Source organism: Pogona vitticeps, chromosome 3 (genome assembly GCF_051106095.1).
Source record: "Pogona vitticeps strain Pit_001003342236 chromosome 3, PviZW2.1, whole genome shotgun sequence".
Lineage (NCBI taxonomy): Eukaryota > Metazoa > Chordata > Lepidosauria > Squamata > Agamidae > Pogona > Pogona vitticeps.
In genome coordinates this window covers 265389212-265408622 of record NC_135785.1, presented here as the reverse complement: position 1 = coordinate 265408622, position 19411 = coordinate 265389212, and the positions used below count along the sequence as shown (strand labels likewise).

The window sequence follows — 19411 nt, the reverse complement described above, 5'->3', positions numbered from 1 at the left end:
CCTCCCTCGGCGTTAGGCTCCTCAGCCTCACCTCCTGACTCGCGCGAGTGACACGGGTAGAACTTGGTGGAAATAGGCGTTCCGCCAAGTATCGAGGCCCCAAGCCGTTTAGGGCTTTATAAGTAAGCATCAACACTTTGAAGTCGATGCGGAAACGGATGGGCAGCCAATGCAATGCGGCCAGGGTGGGCGAAATATGTTGGTACCTTTTCACACCACTGAGTAGTCTGGCCGCCGCATTCTGCACCACCTGTAATTTCCGCAGCAGCCTCAAAGGCAGCCCCACGTAGAGCGCATTACAGTGGTCTAATCTTGAGATTACGAGCGCATGCACCAACGTAGTGAGCGCCCCCACCTCGAGATAGGGCCGCAGCTGGGCTATCCGCCTAAGGTGGTAAAAGGCCGTTCGGACAACCGACGCCACCTGGGATTCCATGGTGAGCGCCGGGTCCAAATGGATCCCCAAGCTGCGGACCCCATCCTTGGCGGGGAGGGTCGCCCCCCCAAAAGTGAGGAAGTTTCCCAAACACCCGACTGTGGGAGCGCCCACCCTCAGTACCTCCGTCTTGTCCGGGTTCAGCCTCAACCCGTTCTCCTGCATCCATTGCAGTACGGTCCCCAGGCAGCGCTGAAGGGACAGAACGGCATCTCCTGTGGTAGGTGGAAAGGAGATGTACAGCTGAGTATCATCAGCATACTGATGACACCGAGCTCCACATCCCCTGATGACCCCACCCAGCGGCCTCATATAGATGTTAAATAGCATTGGGGAGATAATCGACCCCTGTGGAACCCCACAATTGAGACTCCACGGGGCCGAGACATTCTCCCCAAGCTGTACTCTCTGGGGGCGGTCCCCCAAGAAGGAACGGAGCCAGGCCAATGCCAGGCCACCAATTCCCAACTCGGAGAGCCTCCCCAGGAGGATACCGTGGTCAATGGTATCAAAGGCCGCTGAGATATCGAGGAGGACCAGCAGGGACACATTGCCCCTGTCGGCCTCCCTCAATAGGTCATCACACAGGGCGACCAATGCCGTTTCTGTACCATGGCGCGGCCTGAAGCCCGACTGAAATGGATCCAGGGCATCTGTTTCATCCAGGTGCGCCTGAAGCTGGTCGGCCACCACCCTCTCAACCACCTTGCTTAGGAAAGAAACATTGGCGACTGGCCTATAGTTGCCAATCTCGTCCGCCGCCAAACTTGGTTTCTTCCTAATGGGCCTAATGAGTGTCTCCTTGAGGGCAGATGGAAATCTGCCCTCAAGGAGGGACCCATTTATTATTACAGTGGCCCATTCCGTTGTTATCGGCCTGGCTGCTTTGATTAGCCAGGCCGGGCAAGGGTCAAGGGAGGAGGTGGTGGCACGACAGCGATCAAGCGCCCTGGCCACAGTGTCAGGCGTGACTGGCTGAAAAGAATCAAAAGTTACCGGGCAAGACGGAGCGCTGGACATCTCAGCTCGACTCACTGTGTTCAAATAAGGAGAGAGGTCCCGGCGGATGGCCTCCACTTTTGATTTAAAAAATGCTGCAAATTGGTCAGGTGTAAGACTAGGGGGAGGCCCATCACCCGTACCAATTCCGGATAAGTCGCGCACTATACGGAATAATTCCGCCTGCTGGTTGGAAGCTTCGCTTATCCGGTTAGCGAAGTATGCTCGACTGGCAGCCTTTACCTTGGACAGGTAAAGGTTAGTGGCGACTTTAACAGCAATCCAGTTGTGATCCGTCGGGTCCTTTCTCCATTTGCGCTCTAGCCGTCTCCTTATCCGCTTCAGCGCCCGGAGGTCCTGGTTAAACCAAGGAGCCGGGCGGGCTCTGCGTTGGAGAGGGCGCTTAGGTGCGATCGTGTCAACAGCCCTAGCCGCAGCGGCGAACCAGCTGACGGTCAGAGCCTCGGCAGGAGCGCCAGCCAGGTCAGTCGGAACTCCTCTCATGGCATCCTGGAATCCATTCGGATCCAGTAGTCTTCGAGGGCGGACCATGACAATCGGTCCCTGCTCCCTGCGAGGGGGGAGGGCCATGTTGAGGTTACATTTTATTAGGTGATGATCCGACCATGACAAAGGGACCGACTCAAGGTCAGTCACCATCGGACCACTCTCGCTCCCACTGGTAGAAAAAACCAGGTCAAGTGTGTGGCCACCCACGTGGGTGGGGCCGTTGACATGTTGGGACATGTTCAAGAAGGCCATGGTCTCCAAGAACTCAAGAGCTGGACCGGAGATCTCTGCCTCCGCATGCACGTTGAAGTCCCCCAAAGCCAACAGCCTTGGGGAGACCAACAGTGCTGCAGAGACAAAGTCCACCAGCTCCGGTAGGGAAATGGCTGGGTCGCGGGGAGCACGGTAACCCAGCAAGATCCCAATACCGTCCCTGGCCCCTATCGACACGTGGAGAGCCTCCAGACCCGGCTTTACCACCGAGGAGCGCCTAGTAACCTCTAGGATGGGGAGGAGAACAACCGCCCCAGGAGCAAAAAGAAAATCAAACAAATAAAAAACAAAAAGAAAATAAAAGAAAACAAGAGGAAAAGAAGATAGGAAGGTAGGAAAGGTAGGAAAGCTAGCCAGGCAGCGGCGGTGGGATCGCTATCCGCCCGCTACCGGCCGCCATCTTTTGAAACATCACTCCAAAAGCTCATCAGGATTCAGACATGAAAAGAAAAACAACCTCTATATTCACAAATAGTATAACGGCCTTTTTGTTTCCTAGGTTGTTTACAATGCAGGTACCAAACACTTTTCTCTCAAAGGATAACTGCTTCCTCCCCCCTCCCCCCCCCAAGGGCCACTTAAGAAGATATAGCATCAGTTTCTTAGCTTCTCAGATTTCATATAGAAAACGAAGGCAGAGCTGGGAGTTCAGGTTGGGGATGGGATTCCTCCCTGCTAGAAAAGGCAGTTCAATGTATCTGAAAGCATGGAAAGTATGAAGAGAGAAGCTAGTTGGTGCGAGAGCAACTACAAAATATTTAAGTATCCTTTGTGTACGCAACCAACATTTCCATGAGCTGGGGAACTCATTTCCTAACTTTCAGAACAGGAAAGAGTTACCTGGTCTGAAAGGTTTCAGGCCCTCTCTGGCAACTTCAACAGGGTGAGGGAAAGAGCTCTGCTCCAAAGAACGCGGGAAAGAAAACAACCTCACACTTTCCCCAACAGCTTTTCCTTACCTGCGATCGTGGCATCGTCCAGGTGGGTGCCTGGGGCCCTTTCCCCCTGTCCTTGCTGTAGAAGGAAACCACAAAGGATCCATACTGCTACTCTGGACCACACATCCATGTTCACTGAGGGAAAGAAGACTCCTTGGCAATCTCTGAACGTCAAGTCTCCTGGAACATCAATTCCCAACAGAAACAGAAGAGCCCAGAGTCCTATTTCGCTCTGTCCTTGAATTCTTATATTCCAAAAGAGTGTGGGAAATGTCCACTATTCCAGAAGTCAGGTGTCTGTTTGTTTCCAAAAGCTGCAGAAGTAAAGGGTGGAAATGCTTTAAGGAGTTTTTTTTCCTCCTTGGCACAGCCTGAATGTCCGCCCTCAACTCAACCGCCTCCCTAACTTGTTCCCTTCTCTTCTCGTCGCGCTAAGGCACGGAAAGGGACCCTCCAAGTCTTAAAAGGCTCACAAGAAACCATTTCCGACATGCCAGAAAACTGAGGAAGAGATAAAAAGGGCCCTTGGGCTTGACTACTTCTTCTCCTGAATTATTTACTAAACAAGCCCTCACAGGACAGCAACAGAGCTACCCAATCTGTCACTCCAGCAGAGCACAGCCAACCTCCCAGTAGAGGCCAAGGGGGTTTAGCCACACTGGGGGGGGGGCACCCAATCATGCCCGCTCCGGATAATTAAAACCCACTGTTGGCTTCTCTTCGACAAGGAAGAGGGACATTAAGCATCCCCTAAGAGCTCGATCCTCAGCCTTCAAACACCAACTGCCTTACTTAACCTGTCACCCGGAAGCCCCAGCAATATTTGCTCTGCAAAAGCCCAGGCAGGTCAGTGAGCTGAGACAACCCAGGGGATCCCAAGGACAGCCAGAGCAAAAAAACTAAACACCCACACCGTTGCTCACGCTGTTGCTCATCTGCACCCCTTCCTGAGAACTAAAAGCCCCCCCACCCCCACCCCCGCCCCCACCCCCGCCGCTGCCCGGTCAGGAAACTCCTCGGGCTGCCACCTGAAGCCAAGCTACCTGTCTCCCGTCCTCTCCCGGGGGTGGGGGGCTGGGGGTGCTTTGGAGGCGCCGCTCGCTGCCTAAAAGACCCGAGGCGGCTTCTTGCTTGGCTCGCTCGCTTCTTTCTTTCTTTCGGCGGGTGGCGTGTCTGCCCGACCCCGCTTTCGAGCCTTCAGGCCTCCCTTTCTGGAGGGTCCGGCGGTCCGAAGGAAGGTGGTGCCTCCCACAGGCCCGGCTCTCTGGTCAGCCGCACCGGGGTGGGGGTGGGGGTGGGGGGGCTTGGTGGCGCCGCGGCCTGCCCCTGCCCTCCCTTCGGCCCCAAAGCTGGGAGAGAGGCGAGCGGACAGAAGGGGGGGGCGGGGAAGCCGGGTCTCCTTCCTTCTCAGGAGCGGGAGGGGGGTCGTCTCTGGGGCCCCCTCCCTCACGCCTTCCGCCTGGCTCGCCGGGGAACAGGGTCCTGGGGTGGCCGCCCCCCCCGGGGGCACCTCCTGCGCAGGTGGGTGTCCTCCCGCGGCCCCCTCCTCTCTTGCAAAGGCCTGAGGCCAAGGGACGAAAGAGGGGCCCGCAGGTGGGCCTGGTGGGGGGGTCAGGTGCCTCAGGGGCTGGCCTCCTCCCTCTCCCCTCGCCCAGGGGGCGGCCTGGGGGGCTTCTCCGGGCCCCCCACCCAACTTTTTCCTCTCACTTTCGACCCCCCCCCGGTTTACTGGGGGGTCCCCTCAGGCCCAGCCCCTCCCCTCGTGACCCGGGTCAAGTCCTCCTGCCCTGCCTCCCCTCCCCCCCCCGCACCCGCCGCCGCCGCCGCCGCCGCCGCTGACCAACTACCTCCGTCAGGGATCGGGCCCCGGGCCCCCTTCCCCTTCACACCCTCGCACGGAAATGCTGCCCCTTCCCGTTCTCTCTCTCTCTTCCCCCCCCCGCCCCGCAATGGTATCGCCCGCAGCGCTTGCTCCCCTCAGACGAAGCTTCCCGCGCGCCGGTCAGTCCCACTCTTCTTCTTCTTCTTCCCCCCACCCGAACATCCAAAAGTGGTATCTCCCTCCTCCTCCTTCCTCCTCCTCCCCCGGATTTCGGTGCGTCGTGGTCTCGCCCGGTTCCTCCGCTGCCTCTCCTCGCGCCCCTCCCTTGCCTGCCCCGCTAGAGGGGGCGGGGGCGGTGCTCCCGGAGAGACCGCCCCTGGCTCCTCCCTCCGGCCAATTGGAAGCGGGCGGGAAGCGCGGCTTGCCCAACACCGGCCTCTAGCGGCAGAAAGCGGAAGGGGCGCGGATGGAGCCGGGCGGCGGACCCCCGGGAGGCAGAGCCCCGCTCGGACTGTACCAACCCAGCAAGAGGGGAGGGCGCGCAGAGAAGCGGCTGACCCGGGAGAGTCCCTCGTGGGAATGCAGAGGAAAGCCCCCTCCATGAGGCAATGGGAAGCTCCGCAGAGAGAAGCCTGGCTAAGGCAGCTGGGCCCCCCCACGACACGCCCTTGTAGCGCCTCTGGGTTCCAAGGCGGGTCCAGGCTCGCTCCGGAAGGCAGCCCTATTCTGCGTGTTGGAACGTTAAGACCTTGGTTTTTGCTGGTGTGAGCCGCCTTGGCTCCTTTGAAGGAGAAAGACGGAGTCAAAAATAGTCTAAATCAATAAAGCATCTAGCAAGCGGTGGCTAAACTGCGGTGGTGCCGCGAAGGAGAAGCCAGCCTCCCTCGCTCCCTGGAGGGTGCAGCCCCTTCTGCTCAGGACGAGGGGTTCGAGGCCAGGGAGCTGCCTTCCGTCCTTCTGAGGTCCGGTAAAATGAATATATTCTCTGCAGCCAAAGATGGAGAAGCTCTATACAGTCAGCAAAAACAGGACCTGGAGCTGACTGCGGCTCTGATCATCAGCTTCTCATAGCAAAATTCAAGGTTAGACTGAAGATAGTAGGAAAAACCACTGGGCCACTCAGGTATAATCTAAACCAAATCCCCTATGAGTACACAGTGGAAGTAAAGAACAGATTTAAGGAACTAGATTTGGTGGACAGAGTGCCTGAAGAACTTTGGATAGAGGCTCGTAACATTGTCCAGGAGGCAGCAACGAAAACCATCCCAAAGAAAAGGAAATGCAAGAAAGCAAAGTGGCTGTCCAACGAGGCCTTAGAAATAGCAGAGAGAAGAAGGGAAGCAAAATGCAAGGGAGATAGGGAAAGTTACAGAAACTTGAATGCAGACTTCCAAAGAACAGCAAGGAGAGACAAGAGGGCCTTCTTAAATGAACAATGCAAAGAAATAGAGGAAAATAATAGAAAGGGAAAAACTAGAGATCTGTTCAGGAAAGTTTGAGATATTAAAGGAACATAAATGGTAGGGACCTCACAGAAGGAGAAGACATCAAGAAGAGGTGGCAAGAATACATAGAGGAACTATACCAGAAAGATTTGGATATCCTGGACAACCCAGGTAGTGTGGTTGCTGACCTTGAGCCAGACATCCTGGAGAGCGAAGTCAAGTGGGCCTTAGAAAGCCTGGCTAACAATAAGGCCAGTGGAGGTTATGACATTGCAGTTGAACTATTTAAAATCTTAAAAGATGATGCTGTTAAGGTGCTACATTCAATATACCAGCAAGTTTGGAAAACTCAGCAGTGGCCAGAGGACTGGAAAAGATCAGTCTACATCCCAATCCCAAAGAAGGGCAGTGCCAAAGAATACTCCAACTACCATACAATTGCACTCATTTCACACACTGGCAAGGTTATGGTTAAAATCCTACAAGGTAGGCTTCAGCAGTATGTGGACCGAGAACTCCCAGAAGTACAAGCTGGATTCCGAAGGGGCAGAGGAACTCGAGACCAAATTGCTAACTTGCGCTGGATTATGGAGAAAGCCAGAAAGTTCCAGAAAAAAATCTACTTCTGCTTCATTGACTGTGTGGACCACAGCAAACTATGGCAAGTCCTTAAAGAAATGGGACTGCCTGATCACCTTATCTATCTCCTGAGAAACCTATATGTGTGACAGGAAGTAACAGTTAGAACTGGATATGGAAACACTGATTGGTTCAAAATTGGGAAAGGAGTACAACAAGGCCGTATATTGTCCCCCTGCTTATTTAATTTATATGCAGAATACATCATGCGAAAGGCTGGACTGGATGAATCCAAAGCCGGAATTAAGGTTGCCGGAAGAAATATCATCAACCTCAGATATGCAGATGATACCACTCTGACGGCAGAAAGTGAGGAGGAACTAAAGAACCTTGTAATGAGAGTGAAAGAGGAGAGTGCAAAAAACGGTCTGAAGCTCAACATCAAAAAACTAAGATCATGGCCACTGGTCCCATCACCTCCTGGCAAATAGAAGGGGAAGATACGGAGGCAGTGACAGATTTCACTTTCTTGGGCTCCATGATCACTGCAGATGGTGACAGCAGCCATGAAATTAAAAGATGCCTGCTTCTTGGGAGGAAAGTGATGACAAACCTCCACAGCATCTTAAAAAGCAGAGACATCACCTTGCCAACAAAAGTCCATATAGCCAAAGCTATGGTTTTTCCAGTAGTGATGTATGGAAGTGAGAGCTGGACCATAAAGAAGGCTGACCGCCGAAGAATTGATGCCTTTGAATTGTGGTGCTGGAGGAGACTCTCGAGAGTCCCCTGGACTGCAAGGAGAACAAACCTATCAATTCTAAAGGAAATCAACCCTGAGTGCTCACTGGAAGGACAGATCCTGAAGCTGAGGCTCCAATACTTTGGCCATCTCATGAGAAGAGAAGACTCCTTGGAAAAGACCCTGATGTTAGGAAGGTGTGGCGGCAAGAGGAGAAGGGGGAGGACAGAGAAAAATTTTGTTGGACGGTGTCATCAAAGTGACCAACGTGAATTTGACCCAACTCTGGGAGGCAGTGGAAGACAGGAGGGCCTGGCGTGCTCTGGTCCATGGGGTCATGAAGAGTCGGGCACAACTAAACGACGAAACAACAACACATCTGGTACTCCTTTTCCCGTAAGGATCTTGTGCCTTTCGCTAGGCAGGTACGTGAAAGATGCTCTTTAGTTGCTTTTAGAGTCTTGGTTCCTCCTCAGCCTTCGCCTAACGCCTGTCCCTGCCATCATTCCTGCGAAGCTCCCAGGAAGCCCCGTGGTTTCTGCACTGAGAGGATCTTTCCTTGCCCCTCAGCCGCCTTCCTGGGCTCCTCCAAGGCCGCTCTCCACTCCTTCACCTGGCCGTTGTGCCTGGCGCCCTTCTCCCTCCGACAGCTGGGGCAATCTCAAACCCACAGAAACTCCTGAGGCTCGGCTGACCTGCCTCTGCCCAAAGTCTCGCCAGCTGCCTGCATGTTTTTAAGATGTGCTCAGGAGAAGAGGGGACACTCACAGGCACCATGGCATGCGATCGAGTTGCAGCGCTTCTGTGCGCATGCCTCAGGAAACTAAGGGTGCTGTGTGGGAGGAGGACTGTGCTCCATGGGGGCGTTTGTGGGTTTTTTTGTTTGTGTGTTTTCAGTAACGGCACCCACCCACTCCTTCCAGATCTGCTCGAGCAGCAATTTGCTGACCGGGCTCTGCAAAACTCCCTCCCCCAAGACAAATGGTCACCCAGGGCCAGCAAACATCAGGAGAATGGCTGGGCACAAGCACCCCTCCGAGGGTCGCTTTCTTCTTGAGGTGTTCTCCCAACCCACCACCACCACCACCATCACCCCGGAGGTTCATTGTCTCTTTTCCTCCAGACACCAGCTGAGCTCTGCCTCGGGGCTCCAAGAGGAGAAGGGAAAGGACGGTTTCCAGCGGGGGCACATGAGGTCAGGCGGCCCCAGCCTGGCGCCCTTCAGGACCCCAGGACAAGCCTTTGGTCTGGGCCCCCTGGGTTCTCCCCTTCCTCCACGTTCTCTCCTCCGAAGGCAGGGAAGGACCGGCTCCAGCCTCCGGGGCAGGGCTCCTCCTTCACAGGCTGACCCACAAAAGTTCCCCTCCCAGGAAGCCCCCAGTAAAGCCACAAACAGGAGATGGGGGTCGGACTGAATCTTTATTCTTATGATGCCGACAAGGCTTCCGCACAGCATGAGTTACAGACCCAGAACCAGGGGAAAGAGAGGTCGGGGGGATGCCCTGAGACGCAGTTGTCTGAAGCAGAGGGTTTGATACCTGCCCAAGTGCTCAAGACCTGAGAATCTGGGCCTTCGCACCTTCAGGCAGCTTCCTCGGCCCTAGGGCTTTGAAGCGAAGGCTCGCAAAGGAGTCGCAGCGCTCAGTCCGGTCTCAGGCACCAACTAGACTGGGCCATGAGAACCCAAGAACAGATTGTCCTTCCAAAGATGTACTTCCTTCAAAGCTCCACGCCTAAGCAATCGGGTTTGCAAAGGTTGCTCCCGTTTCCCTCACAAAACAGAAAAAGACTCTGATCTGCAGCATGGAGAGATGAGGGAAGCTCACGCTGGAACAGGTGTCTTTTGCTGCTTAAAGGAGGTCTCCTTTGAATAAGGTGCTCCTTCATCTGGTTCGACCCTCAGAAACCGAAGGAGGCTGGCATTGAAATTTCAGTGGATGAGGGAAAAGGAAGCAAAGTCCACAGAACAGAGATGGTTTCCTCCCACTCTCCTTCAACTATGAAGCACACACGGAACCCCAAACATCCTCGACAGAAGGGTGGACCTTTGGGAGTCCGTTTCTACCAGTCTTGGAAGATTTCCCCCTCCATGCACACACACCTCATGCAAGTGCAGGGAAGGGTGCTGGCAGTCGAGGTGGCCATAGCTGGGGAAGTGGCTCCTTGTTCTCAGGGAGAGAACGTCCTCTGGAAAAGGGAGGAAGCAGAGCATCTGCCCTGAGGGTCAACACCAGCCCCGGGGATTGGAAACAGCTGGTGCCTCCTGGGGCTGGAGAAACCCCTGGAAGGACAGAACAGGCCATGTGCTTGGGAAGAGATGCATGGCTTGGGTCCTCTTTTCCTCACTCCCTCCAGGTGTCCCTTTCCCCTTGCCCCTCCTCGGAGCCCTTCTGTCTTGAGGGACCGGCCGGACATGATGAGGTTGGGAGAAGCCCACGGAAAGGCTTTGCCTGAGCAAAGACGGGCTCTCTCGGAGCAGGGGGGGGCTTCTGTTCATGCCCAAAGGGGACTTTCCTTCCTCGCCACCTTTGCTGGGTGATCCCAAGGAAGTGGCTCTTCCTCAGAAGGAGGACAGCAAAGCCTAGGCAGGAAAAATACAGCAGTGGGGGGGGGAATCAGGGCCAGAGGATGGAGCAGACAGGTCTCCCACTCTCTCCAGAGGCCTTTTGCAACTGACCCATCCAAGGGCTCCCCATTGGGCAGTGGAAAGTGGGGGGCCTCCATTCACAGCAGGAAGCAGGGCTTTTTGGGTTTGGCCGGGGCCGGGTTGAGGACAGCTCGGACGGCCTCCGTGAAGACGTCTTTGATCCCCTCCTGGTTTAGGGCCGAGCACTCCATGTATTTGACTGCTTGGATCTGTTTGGAGAGGGCGACGCCTTGCTGGGTTGTCACAGGCTGCTGGTTCTGCTCCTTCAGCTTCTTCAGGGCCTCTGGGTTGTTTCTTAGGTCCTTCTTGGTGCCCACCAAGAGGATGGGCACACCTGGGCAGTGGTGGCAGACCTCAGGGTACCACTTGTGTTTCACATTCTCGTAAGAGCATGGGCTGGTGATGGAGAAGCAGATGATGAAGACGTTGGTCTGGGGGTATGAGAGCGTCCGCAGGCGGTCATACTCCTCCTGCCCCGCAGTGTCCCACAAGTTCAGATTCACAGTCCTGCCATCCACCGTGTTCTGGGCGCTGTAGTTGTCGAAGACGGTGGGGATGTGCTCAGTCGGAAAGGCGTTGGTGGTGTAGGAGATCAGGAGGCAGGTCTTGCCCACCGCCCCGTCGCCCACCACCACACACTTGATGCTCTGCATCTTGGCGTCCACCAAGCAGGAGGGGGAGATAACGTTTCCTCGATGCAGTTTCAACAAACTAGAAAGCAGGGGAGGGGAAGAAGAAAAAAGAGAAAGAGGGGAAAAAAAGGTCAGCCTTAGAATCCGATGGAGACCGCTGGGCCACGGGTGCAACGTGGTCCATGCTGAGCCACAACAGGCCCTCCGTTTCATCCCAAACTGGCTGAACAGAAACAGAAAATATGCAGGTCGACGTGATGGCCCTAAAAACCATCCGAGGGCTTCTCTGGGACTGTTTGGAACAGGCCTCTCTGATTTTGAAACTTAGCAGCCAGGCCTAGTTAAATATTGATTTCTTTATTACATTTATACCCCGCTTTCCCACCCAAATACAGTGCTCAAGGCAGTTCACAAATTCATGGAGGGAAGCTAAGGGTCAGGACCAACCCTACCAGACCCAGTTGAAGGCACTGGTCTCGAGGGACGCCAGGGGTCTGACCCCACGGAAGGGAATGGCCGAGGTTCTTCCTGTGGAATCTTTGGGTTGGTGGGCAAGGGCTGCTCATTCCGTGGCCTGCCAGGTGTCTTGAGTTTCAGCAGGGAGGCTGGGAGGCCATGCCCCAAAGAGTCAGAGGCCTCTGGACTGACAGTCTCAATAGCTCCCGAATCACTTGGGGGGCACAGGCCAGAAGGGAGGGGAAAGCTGGTGATGCCAGCTAGTGGGTCTGAGGAAGAAGGTTGTCTAGGCTCCGTTGCACTCAGCTGCAGGAGGACAGGACAGAAAAGAGGGCAAGAAAATGAATGTCCCTCAAGAGTTGGGAAGGGCTGGTGGGCAACCAGCAATCTGCATAATGATCCAGGAGGGCTCAGAGCTGGTGGGGGGGCCGCCGCGGAGTGGAGCTATGGTGGAGCTGATGCTGAACCACGATGAGAGACGTGGCTTTTCAGGGGAGAGGTGGCCATAAAGGGACGGATTCTGGGTGTATGAAACCACAGAAGCCTTTACAGGTCTCATGCAATGGCGTAGCCTGTGAGGGGGGGCCCACAGGGGCAGCCGCCCCGGGTGCAAAATGTTTAGGGGGTGCAAAGGAGTCCGAGTCTCTGTGGCTAGACCCTGCTAGGAACCCTTTGGCCCCACAGCCTGCCTCCTTCGCCTCCTGAGTGCTCTCAGTGACCAGATAGGCGGAGTATAAATGGAGTAAATAAATAAGTAAATACTTTTTCCTGCTGCCACTGCCACCTTGAAAGAAAAAAAGCCCCGGGCGGCTGAGAGCCGGGCCGATGTGCAGAGGCAAGCTGGCCTGAAGGCGCTGACCAGGCTGCCTCTCGAGATGGCAGTGGTGGGGGTGGGCGTGGCGGCAGTGGCGAAAGTTAAGGAGGCAACGGGGGGGGTCGTGGGAAGGGGCGTGGGGGGACAGGCTGTGGAGGCAGGAAGTTCAGGAAACACTTAAAAAGTTCGTTATTCTGGTCAGTTCAGGACAGGATGGAAAAGGGGGCTGCAGAGTGGTGGAAATGATTAAGGAGCAAGATGACTAATTACATCCAAGGATATTAAAAGAACTGGTGGAAGTAATTTCCGAATCATTGGCAATAATTGAGAATTCTTGGAGAATAGGAGAAGTCCCCACAGATTGGAGGCGGGCAAATGTCGTCCCTATCTTCAAAAAGGGGGAAAAGAAGACCCAAATAATGATCGCCCAGTCAGCCTGACATCAATTCCTGGAAAAATTCTAGAGCAGATCATTCAACAAGACAGTTTGTTATTACTTAGAAAGCAATGCTGTCATCATTAAAAGTCAACACGGGTTTATCAAAAACAAGTCATGCCAGACTAATCTGATCTCTGTTACAGGCCTGGTGGATGGAGGGAACACTGTGGATGTAGCATATCTTGATTCCAGGAAGGACTTTGACAAAGTTGCCCATGATATTCTTGCAAGGAAGCTAGTAAAATGTGGGCTAGACGGCGCTACTATTTGGTGGTTGACTGACCGAACCCAAAGGGTCCCTCAGGGTTCTGTTCTGGGCCCTGTGCTATTCAACATCTTTATCAATGACTTGGATGAAGGAATAGAGAGTACAGTGGTGCCTCGTATAACGAGTGCCCCGTTTAACGACGAATTCGCATAGCGATGGCATCGCTTTTGCGATCGTATAACGAAGGTGCCTATGGGGAAAAATCGCTTTGCGATGTTTTCCCCGTAAGCACCATTTTCCCCCAGCTGAGCGGCGGGAGCCTCCAAAGGAGCGCTCCCGCCACTCAGCTGGGGGAAAATGCCTGCGGTGGCCTTCGAAGGACCCTGAAGGACCCTTCCGAAGGGTCCTTTTGAGGCCACCGCGGGGGGAGGGCGGGGGGATCCGATGCCTGTCAGGCATCCCGGGCTTGTATCCCACCCGCCGCCGGTTACCCAGCCTTGGGTAACCGGCGGCGGGTGGGATACAAGCCCGGGATGCCTGAAAGGCATCCGGATCCCCCCGCTCTCCCACTCTCCCCCCGCCGCCTTGGATCGGACCCGCGGGGGCTAGCCCTGCCATGGCTGGACTCCCAAGAGTCCAGCCATGCCCGGGGTAGCCCCCGCGGGTCGGATCCAAGCCGGATCCAAGCCGCGGGGGGAAGGTGGGGAGACCCGATGCCTGTCAGGCATCCTGGGCTGGGCAGCGCGGGGCGGCAGGGACAGGGTGGAGGGGTCCCGAAGGTTTCCAGGCTTTTGCCTGGAAGCCTGCGGGATCCCTCCCCCACCCTGTCCCCTTCGCTGGCAGCCACCCCTCGCTGCTTTTCCCAGGCTGGATCGGGCTCCTGGGAGTCCGATCTGGGCTAGGGAAGGCAGCGCGGGGCGGCGGGGACAGGGAGGAGGAGTCCTGAAGCCTGCGGGATCCCTCCCCCACCCTGTCCCCTTCGCTGGCAGCCACCCCTCGCTGCTTTTCCCAGCCTGGATCGGGCTCCTGGGAGTCCAATCTGGGCTAGGAAAGGCAGCGCGGGGCGGCGGGGACAGGGAGGAGGAGTCCTGAAGCCTTCGGGATTCCCCCTCCTCCCTGTCCCCTTAGCTGGCAGCCACCCCTCGCTGCTTTCCCCAGCCTGGATCGGGCTCCTGGGAGTCCGATCTCGGCTAGGAAAGGCAGCGCGGGGCGGCGGGGACAGGGTGGAGGGGTCCTGAAGGCTTCCAGGCTTTTGCCTGGAAGCCTTCGGGATCCCCCACCCACCCTGTCCCTGCCAGTTTTTAGTCAATTGGAACGCATTAACCAGGTTTTAATGCGTTTCAATGGGCTTTTTAATTTCGCTGTACGATGTTTCCATATAGCGATGTTAATCCTGGAACGGATTAACATCGCTATACGGGGCACCACTGTATGTTGATTACATTTGCAGATGATACCAAATTGGGAGGGGTTGCTAATTCCCCAGAGGGCAGGATTAAAATTCAAAATGACCTTGACAGATTGGAGTCCTGGGCCAAAACTAACAAAATGAATTTCAACAGGGAGAAAGGTATGGTCCTACAGCGAGGCAGAAGAAATGAACTGCACAGATGTAGGATGGAAGACACCTGGATAGATAAACAACAGGACCTGTGATCTAGAGGTCTTGGTAGACCACAAAGAGAACATGAATCAGCAATGCGATGCGGCTGCCAATGCGATTCTTGGTTGCGTCAATAGGGGTATAGTGTCCAGATCAAGGGAAGGGATAGTACCACTCTCTTCTGCTTTGGTCAGACCTCACCTGGAGTATTCTGTCCACTTCTGGGCACCTCAATTCAAGAAGCATGTTGACGACCTGGAACGTGTCCAGAGGAGGGCAACCAAAATGGCCAAAGGTCTGGAAGCCATGTCCTGCGAGGAGCGGCTGAGGGAGCTGGGAATGTATAGTCTTATGAAAAGAAGGTTGAGAGGGGGCACGATAGCCATGTTTATTTGAAAGGATGTCATGTCGAGGAAGAAACAGGTTTGTTTCCCAGGGCTCCAGAGACTGGGACATGGAGCAATGGTTTCAAACTACAGGAAAAGAGATTCCACCTGAATCTCAGGAAGAACTTCCTGACAGTCAGAGCTGTCCGGCAGTGGAATACAAGGCTGCCTCGGAGGGTGGTGGAGTCTCCTTCTTTGGAGGTTTTTAAGCAGAGGCTGGATGGCCGTCTGTCGGGAGTGCTTTGACGGATGTTCCCGCATGTCGGGGGGAGGGTTTGGATTCGATGGCCCCTGTGGTCTCTTCCAACTCTGTGGTTCTATGATTCTATGACAAGCCTCGGGTCAGCTCACCGCCCCTTGACTAAGCCCTAGGAAAGGCCTCTGAAGCGCCCAGGGGTCAGGAAGCAGCTGGAGCCCTGGTCTGGCCTAGAGTGGAAGGAGAAGGGCAGTCCCAGGGGGGCAACAAGGAGTTGAGGCACCCCGAAAAAGTGACCTTGGCTGACAGGAGTGCTTCTCCAGGGGACCGTAAAGGGCCGGACTCTGTGTACTGAAGACCGCAGATGCGTCTGCCAGGCCTCAGGCCCTGAATCCATGAGTCCAGGGAGGGTTGAGCCGCCTGGTGGGGGGGGGGGAGTGAGATCTTGTAGAACAGCTCTATTACAGAAAGCTCCAGGTTTTGAATTTCTAACAAATTACCATTTGCCATTTTTAAAAATTACTTTTTTCATACTAGTTAATTCTAGCAGCAGCAACCTGCCCGGCCCGAACGACGGAGCGTTGGACGGGTTGGGTGCAGCCTTACAAAAGGCGATGTGGGGTGTAATGCAAGGAACGGCCCGCCCCAACTAAGAGGGGAAGACAAGCGGGCGGCCCCGGAGGAGGAGGGGAAACAGAAGATGTTCCCATTGGCCTCTGCTTGTGGGGGTAGGCAATGCAGTCTCCTGCTTGCAGTCAGTGGGGGGGGGGGAGTGGGGAAACTCAGGGGAATTCCTTCTCTACAAAGGACCATCAACAAGGATCCTACCCCTCATGCTGATGTTTGCCCCACGAGGGGCTTACAAGCCCCGTCCCTCAGTTGTGCTGTGAGCACCAAGCACTAAAGGCAGATACCTACGTTCGCACATGTACGCAGTCCCCCAACTGCCCTCCCCAGAATTGTGGGTCTCTCACTTCACCTCCTCCCCTCCCTCCCCAGGCTATAGACGGTAAGTTACCCAGACGCCCTTACCAGCAAACACACGTACACACACCTACATACACACAAAAGGATTATTGAGCTGGGGGAGAAAAGAAGTGGTTGGCTGGACCAGTTGAACAGCTGCCTGCCATGGGTTTCTTCCCCAACACCCTTGCCAGCAGGGCTGCCAGGAAGTCTTTCCATGCTTTCCATGAACAGCCTCTTCAGGCCACCAGCTGGAGAGAAACACTCCTTTCCTGGATCTCTCAAACAGGATGAACAAGGTGGCCTTTCAGCTTCTACAGAACGCTTCATCAGGCACAGCTGGGGAGGGGAGGGGAGAGGAGGGGAAAGGGGCCGAAGCTTCCAGCCTGGAGGCAAGCCACCAGAAACAGCCTTTCAAGGCAGGTGGTGGGAGCTCCAAGCAGGGCCCGCCAGGACCACCAAGGGCTTCCCTATCGGGATTTGAGTCGACTTGCTTAGAGGGCAGGGTGGGAGGGAGCGACAGGCACCCCACCCACCCCAGGGATGTCCCAGCTCTCAGTGCCTAAAAGCAACATGGGTTGGGGTGGGGGGAGGAGGGCAGGGGAACTTTCCTTGGCCAGCCAGCCCCCCTGAGCCCCTTCCCCTCTTCCTGTGTGGAATTGGAGAGATCCACGGCAGAGCGTCGTCCCTCGCCTTCTCACAGGGAGGCACAGAGATCTTCAGCCAGGTGGCCTGAATTGAAAAGGCGAGGGTCGCTTGGCTTGGCTTGTGAACGTTTCCAAAGTCAGTCTCTTTGCAGACTCTGGCAGAACGTCAGAACCGGCTCCTCTTCCAGCCGAGATCCACTCCTGTATTGCTTTCCCCAGAGTCCTCAGCCTCTGGGACACTGAGAAGCTCTTACTCCCTTTTGTTAACCGACAGCCTGGGACTCAGGAGGCCTGGGTTCGAATCCCAGCACAGCCACGGAAACTCACGAAGGACTGTGTGACCACTCCCGACAGGGGTTTCACTTACCAGAAAAACCACTCTGGCTGGGTGGTACAGAAGAGCGACGATCAACCGACGGGTCACAAATCTGCTGTTTGTCGGAAGCAGGAGCGAGGCTCTGGGCGTGGGGAGCAGCTTCAAAGTCTGAGAAAAGGAAGCGAAGATGACGAAGAAGAAGAAGAACCGTTTGCAAAACTGCAAACAGGAAGCAAACGAGGGAGGCTCGGAAGGACCCGGACCTTTGGGTGCCCTGGGGCAGGAAATCCAAACGGCCTGGCAGGCTGGTTGGCTCCCCCCCCAGCCCCGCTGGCCCCCCTCTTCTGGACTACAACTCCCAGAATCCAGCGTCTCTTGAAGGCACCAAGTCACGGGGGAACCTCTGAGAGGATCCTGGGTGTCGGAGTCCCCAAAATGGGAACAGATCAAAGACCTGACCCAGGGGCGCGGGATGGCACACAGTTCTCGCTCCGGAGCCGTCTTGGACCCACTGGAGGAGGTCCAGCTTGGACAGTCCCCCCCAATCATCATCATCATCATCCCCTGCACAGCCATTGGGGCTTCTCTCCTGGTATCCGGTGCCCAATGTTGCTGTGCTGGGGGGGCACTTGATTCTCTTCCCGGCCACCACCCCAGGGCCCCTCTCCCAGCACGTGGACCCCACTCCCCGCCAGGAAAAGCTGATCCGGTCCATTTTCAGGGCCAGGCCTGGCTAGTCCAAGGGGTCGGTGGGTGCGGGGGTCAGACATTGTGCAGGGAAGGCCAGGGGCACACTTTCTGGGCTCCCCAGCAGAGCAGAGGCTTTCGTGGATGCCGGAACCACGCCGCGCCCTCTGTGATTTCCTCCCGAGAGCAGGCTAGGCAGAAGTCCTCGGTTCAGCTGCCTTTTAGGGGTGCATCTGAAAGAACCCCCAGAAGATTTAGGGCGTTTGCCCTCCCTCCCTGTTCCCAGGCTGGCCTCACACTTCCGGCCCTGCTGGCCTTCCTCCCACTCTCACAGCCCAGCCCTGCTCAGGCAAGCGCGCCCAGCCAAGGGTCAGAGCAGGAGTGGGGCCAGGGGTTCCCTCTACGTGTGCTGGTCCATCCATGCCCGTTCCTCCCAGCTGGCAAGCGGGTGTGGTAGCCCCTTAGTCTAGCAGAGCATCACATTGCTCCCCATCCCGGGGGGGGCGGTCTTCAAGAAGGCAGGTATAGCATTCCCAGAAGCCCCCATCGGCTACACACTCGCAACACACCTGGCCCAACCACACATCTCAGCCCTGGTGCCTCCGGCCAACACCGGCAGGGGCCCGTTGCCTGTGGCCAAGCATCGCTGGGCCACTCCTTGGTGGAGAACCGTCAGGGTGAGAGGGACACCCGTGGAGGAGAGTTACCCACAGGATCCTCCGGCCCTGGTCCTTTCTTCTCAATGATCAGCGAGACATGGAAAGATCCGAGTGGTGGGAGCTACTCGGAAGTCACACCCATCACCTCCTGTTCAACAAACTACAGCTGGTTTACACCACAGGAGAAAAGCCTCTTTCCTGCCCCCTCTGCCCACTTCCCAGGAGGTCCGGCTGCACCTGGCAGGTATAAGCACCTGGCAGGTATAGGCAGGGATCCGGCAAGCAGGTGGCTGCCATTGGTGGGCCTGGATTTGGGGGGGAGGCACAGGGTCTTCCCCATGATGGTGACCTGCCTGAGCTCACACGGTGTCCCCCTCCAAGGAAAGCGGAAGAGCAGCTGATGCTGCCAAATGTCCTTGGCACCTGTGTGCGTGTGCGCACCTGCAGCCATCTCGGGAAAGGAGGCACGTCCAGAGGAGAAGCAGCAAGAGGAAGAAAAAATGTGTTTTTTTAAAAAAAAGCCAAGCCACTCTGAAAGGCCCGGAAGTGCCAGCTTCCCAGAAGCAACAGAGGAACGGCGGCCTCTCTTCTCCTTTCAAAACCTCCAGTTTTGCAACCTCCTGTTGGGGAAGCCTTCTGATCAAAGCATGCTCGGCCCCCTCATTGTCAGGAATAATTAAAAAAAATGAGCTCCCTCCCTTCTCCTTTTTGATCATTTAACAAAAATCCATCAGCCTCACTTGATTGCCCAACTGCACCCCCCACATGGAGAAGTAATAGCTCATTCACCGGTAATTTCTAAAATAGACTACTGTAACCCTCTCGAGGTAGGGCTGCCCTTGAAGTCAGCACTGACCCTTGATCAGGCCCAAACTGCCGTGAAAAGGCTGATGGCAGGTACCCAATCACAGGGATTAAGGCATCTCCCCAGTCTTGGCAGACCTTCCTTGGCTCCCTGGTAGTTTTCCTGCTCAGTTTAAGGTGCTGGTCATGATGAGCTTGAAAGCCTTT

At 55.7% G+C, this 19411-nt stretch overlaps 2 protein-coding genes across 9 annotated transcripts in view; both read right to left on the bottom strand.

The window, feature by feature from the left end:
• STIM1 (stromal interaction molecule 1) overlaps positions 1-5319 on the bottom strand; it is a 108071-nt gene extending 102752 nt beyond the window's left edge. For 3 of the 8 annotated variants that reach the window (XM_078390576.1, XM_078390577.1, XM_072993344.2), the window contains exons 1-2: positions 4200-4973; positions 3178-3470 (exon numbers count right to left, since the gene is read on the bottom strand). In XM_078390576.1, coding sequence (XP_078246702.1) covers positions 3178-3286 — 109 coding nt within the window. In that variant the 5' untranslated portion in view covers positions 3287-3470; positions 4200-4973. Of the gene's footprint in view, positions 1-3177; positions 4975-5003 lie in introns of those variants that run through there. The other 5 variants (XM_078390578.1, XM_078390579.1, XM_072993345.2 and 2 more) reach the window with 4 other exon arrangements.
• Positions 5320-9144: 3825 nt separating this feature from the next.
• LOC110078152 (rho-related GTP-binding protein RhoG-like) lies at positions 9145-17252 on the bottom strand. Its single transcript, XM_020791945.3, has 2 exons — positions 17106-17252; positions 9145-11102 (listed from the first exon to the last, which is right to left on the bottom strand). Exon 2 carries the CDS (start codon positions 11042-11044, stop codon positions 10469-10471), a length of 576 nt encoding a protein of 191 aa, XP_020647604.3. The 5' UTR covers positions 11045-11102; positions 17106-17252; the 3' UTR covers positions 9145-10468.
• Between the last annotated feature and the right edge of the window lie 2159 nt (positions 17253-19411).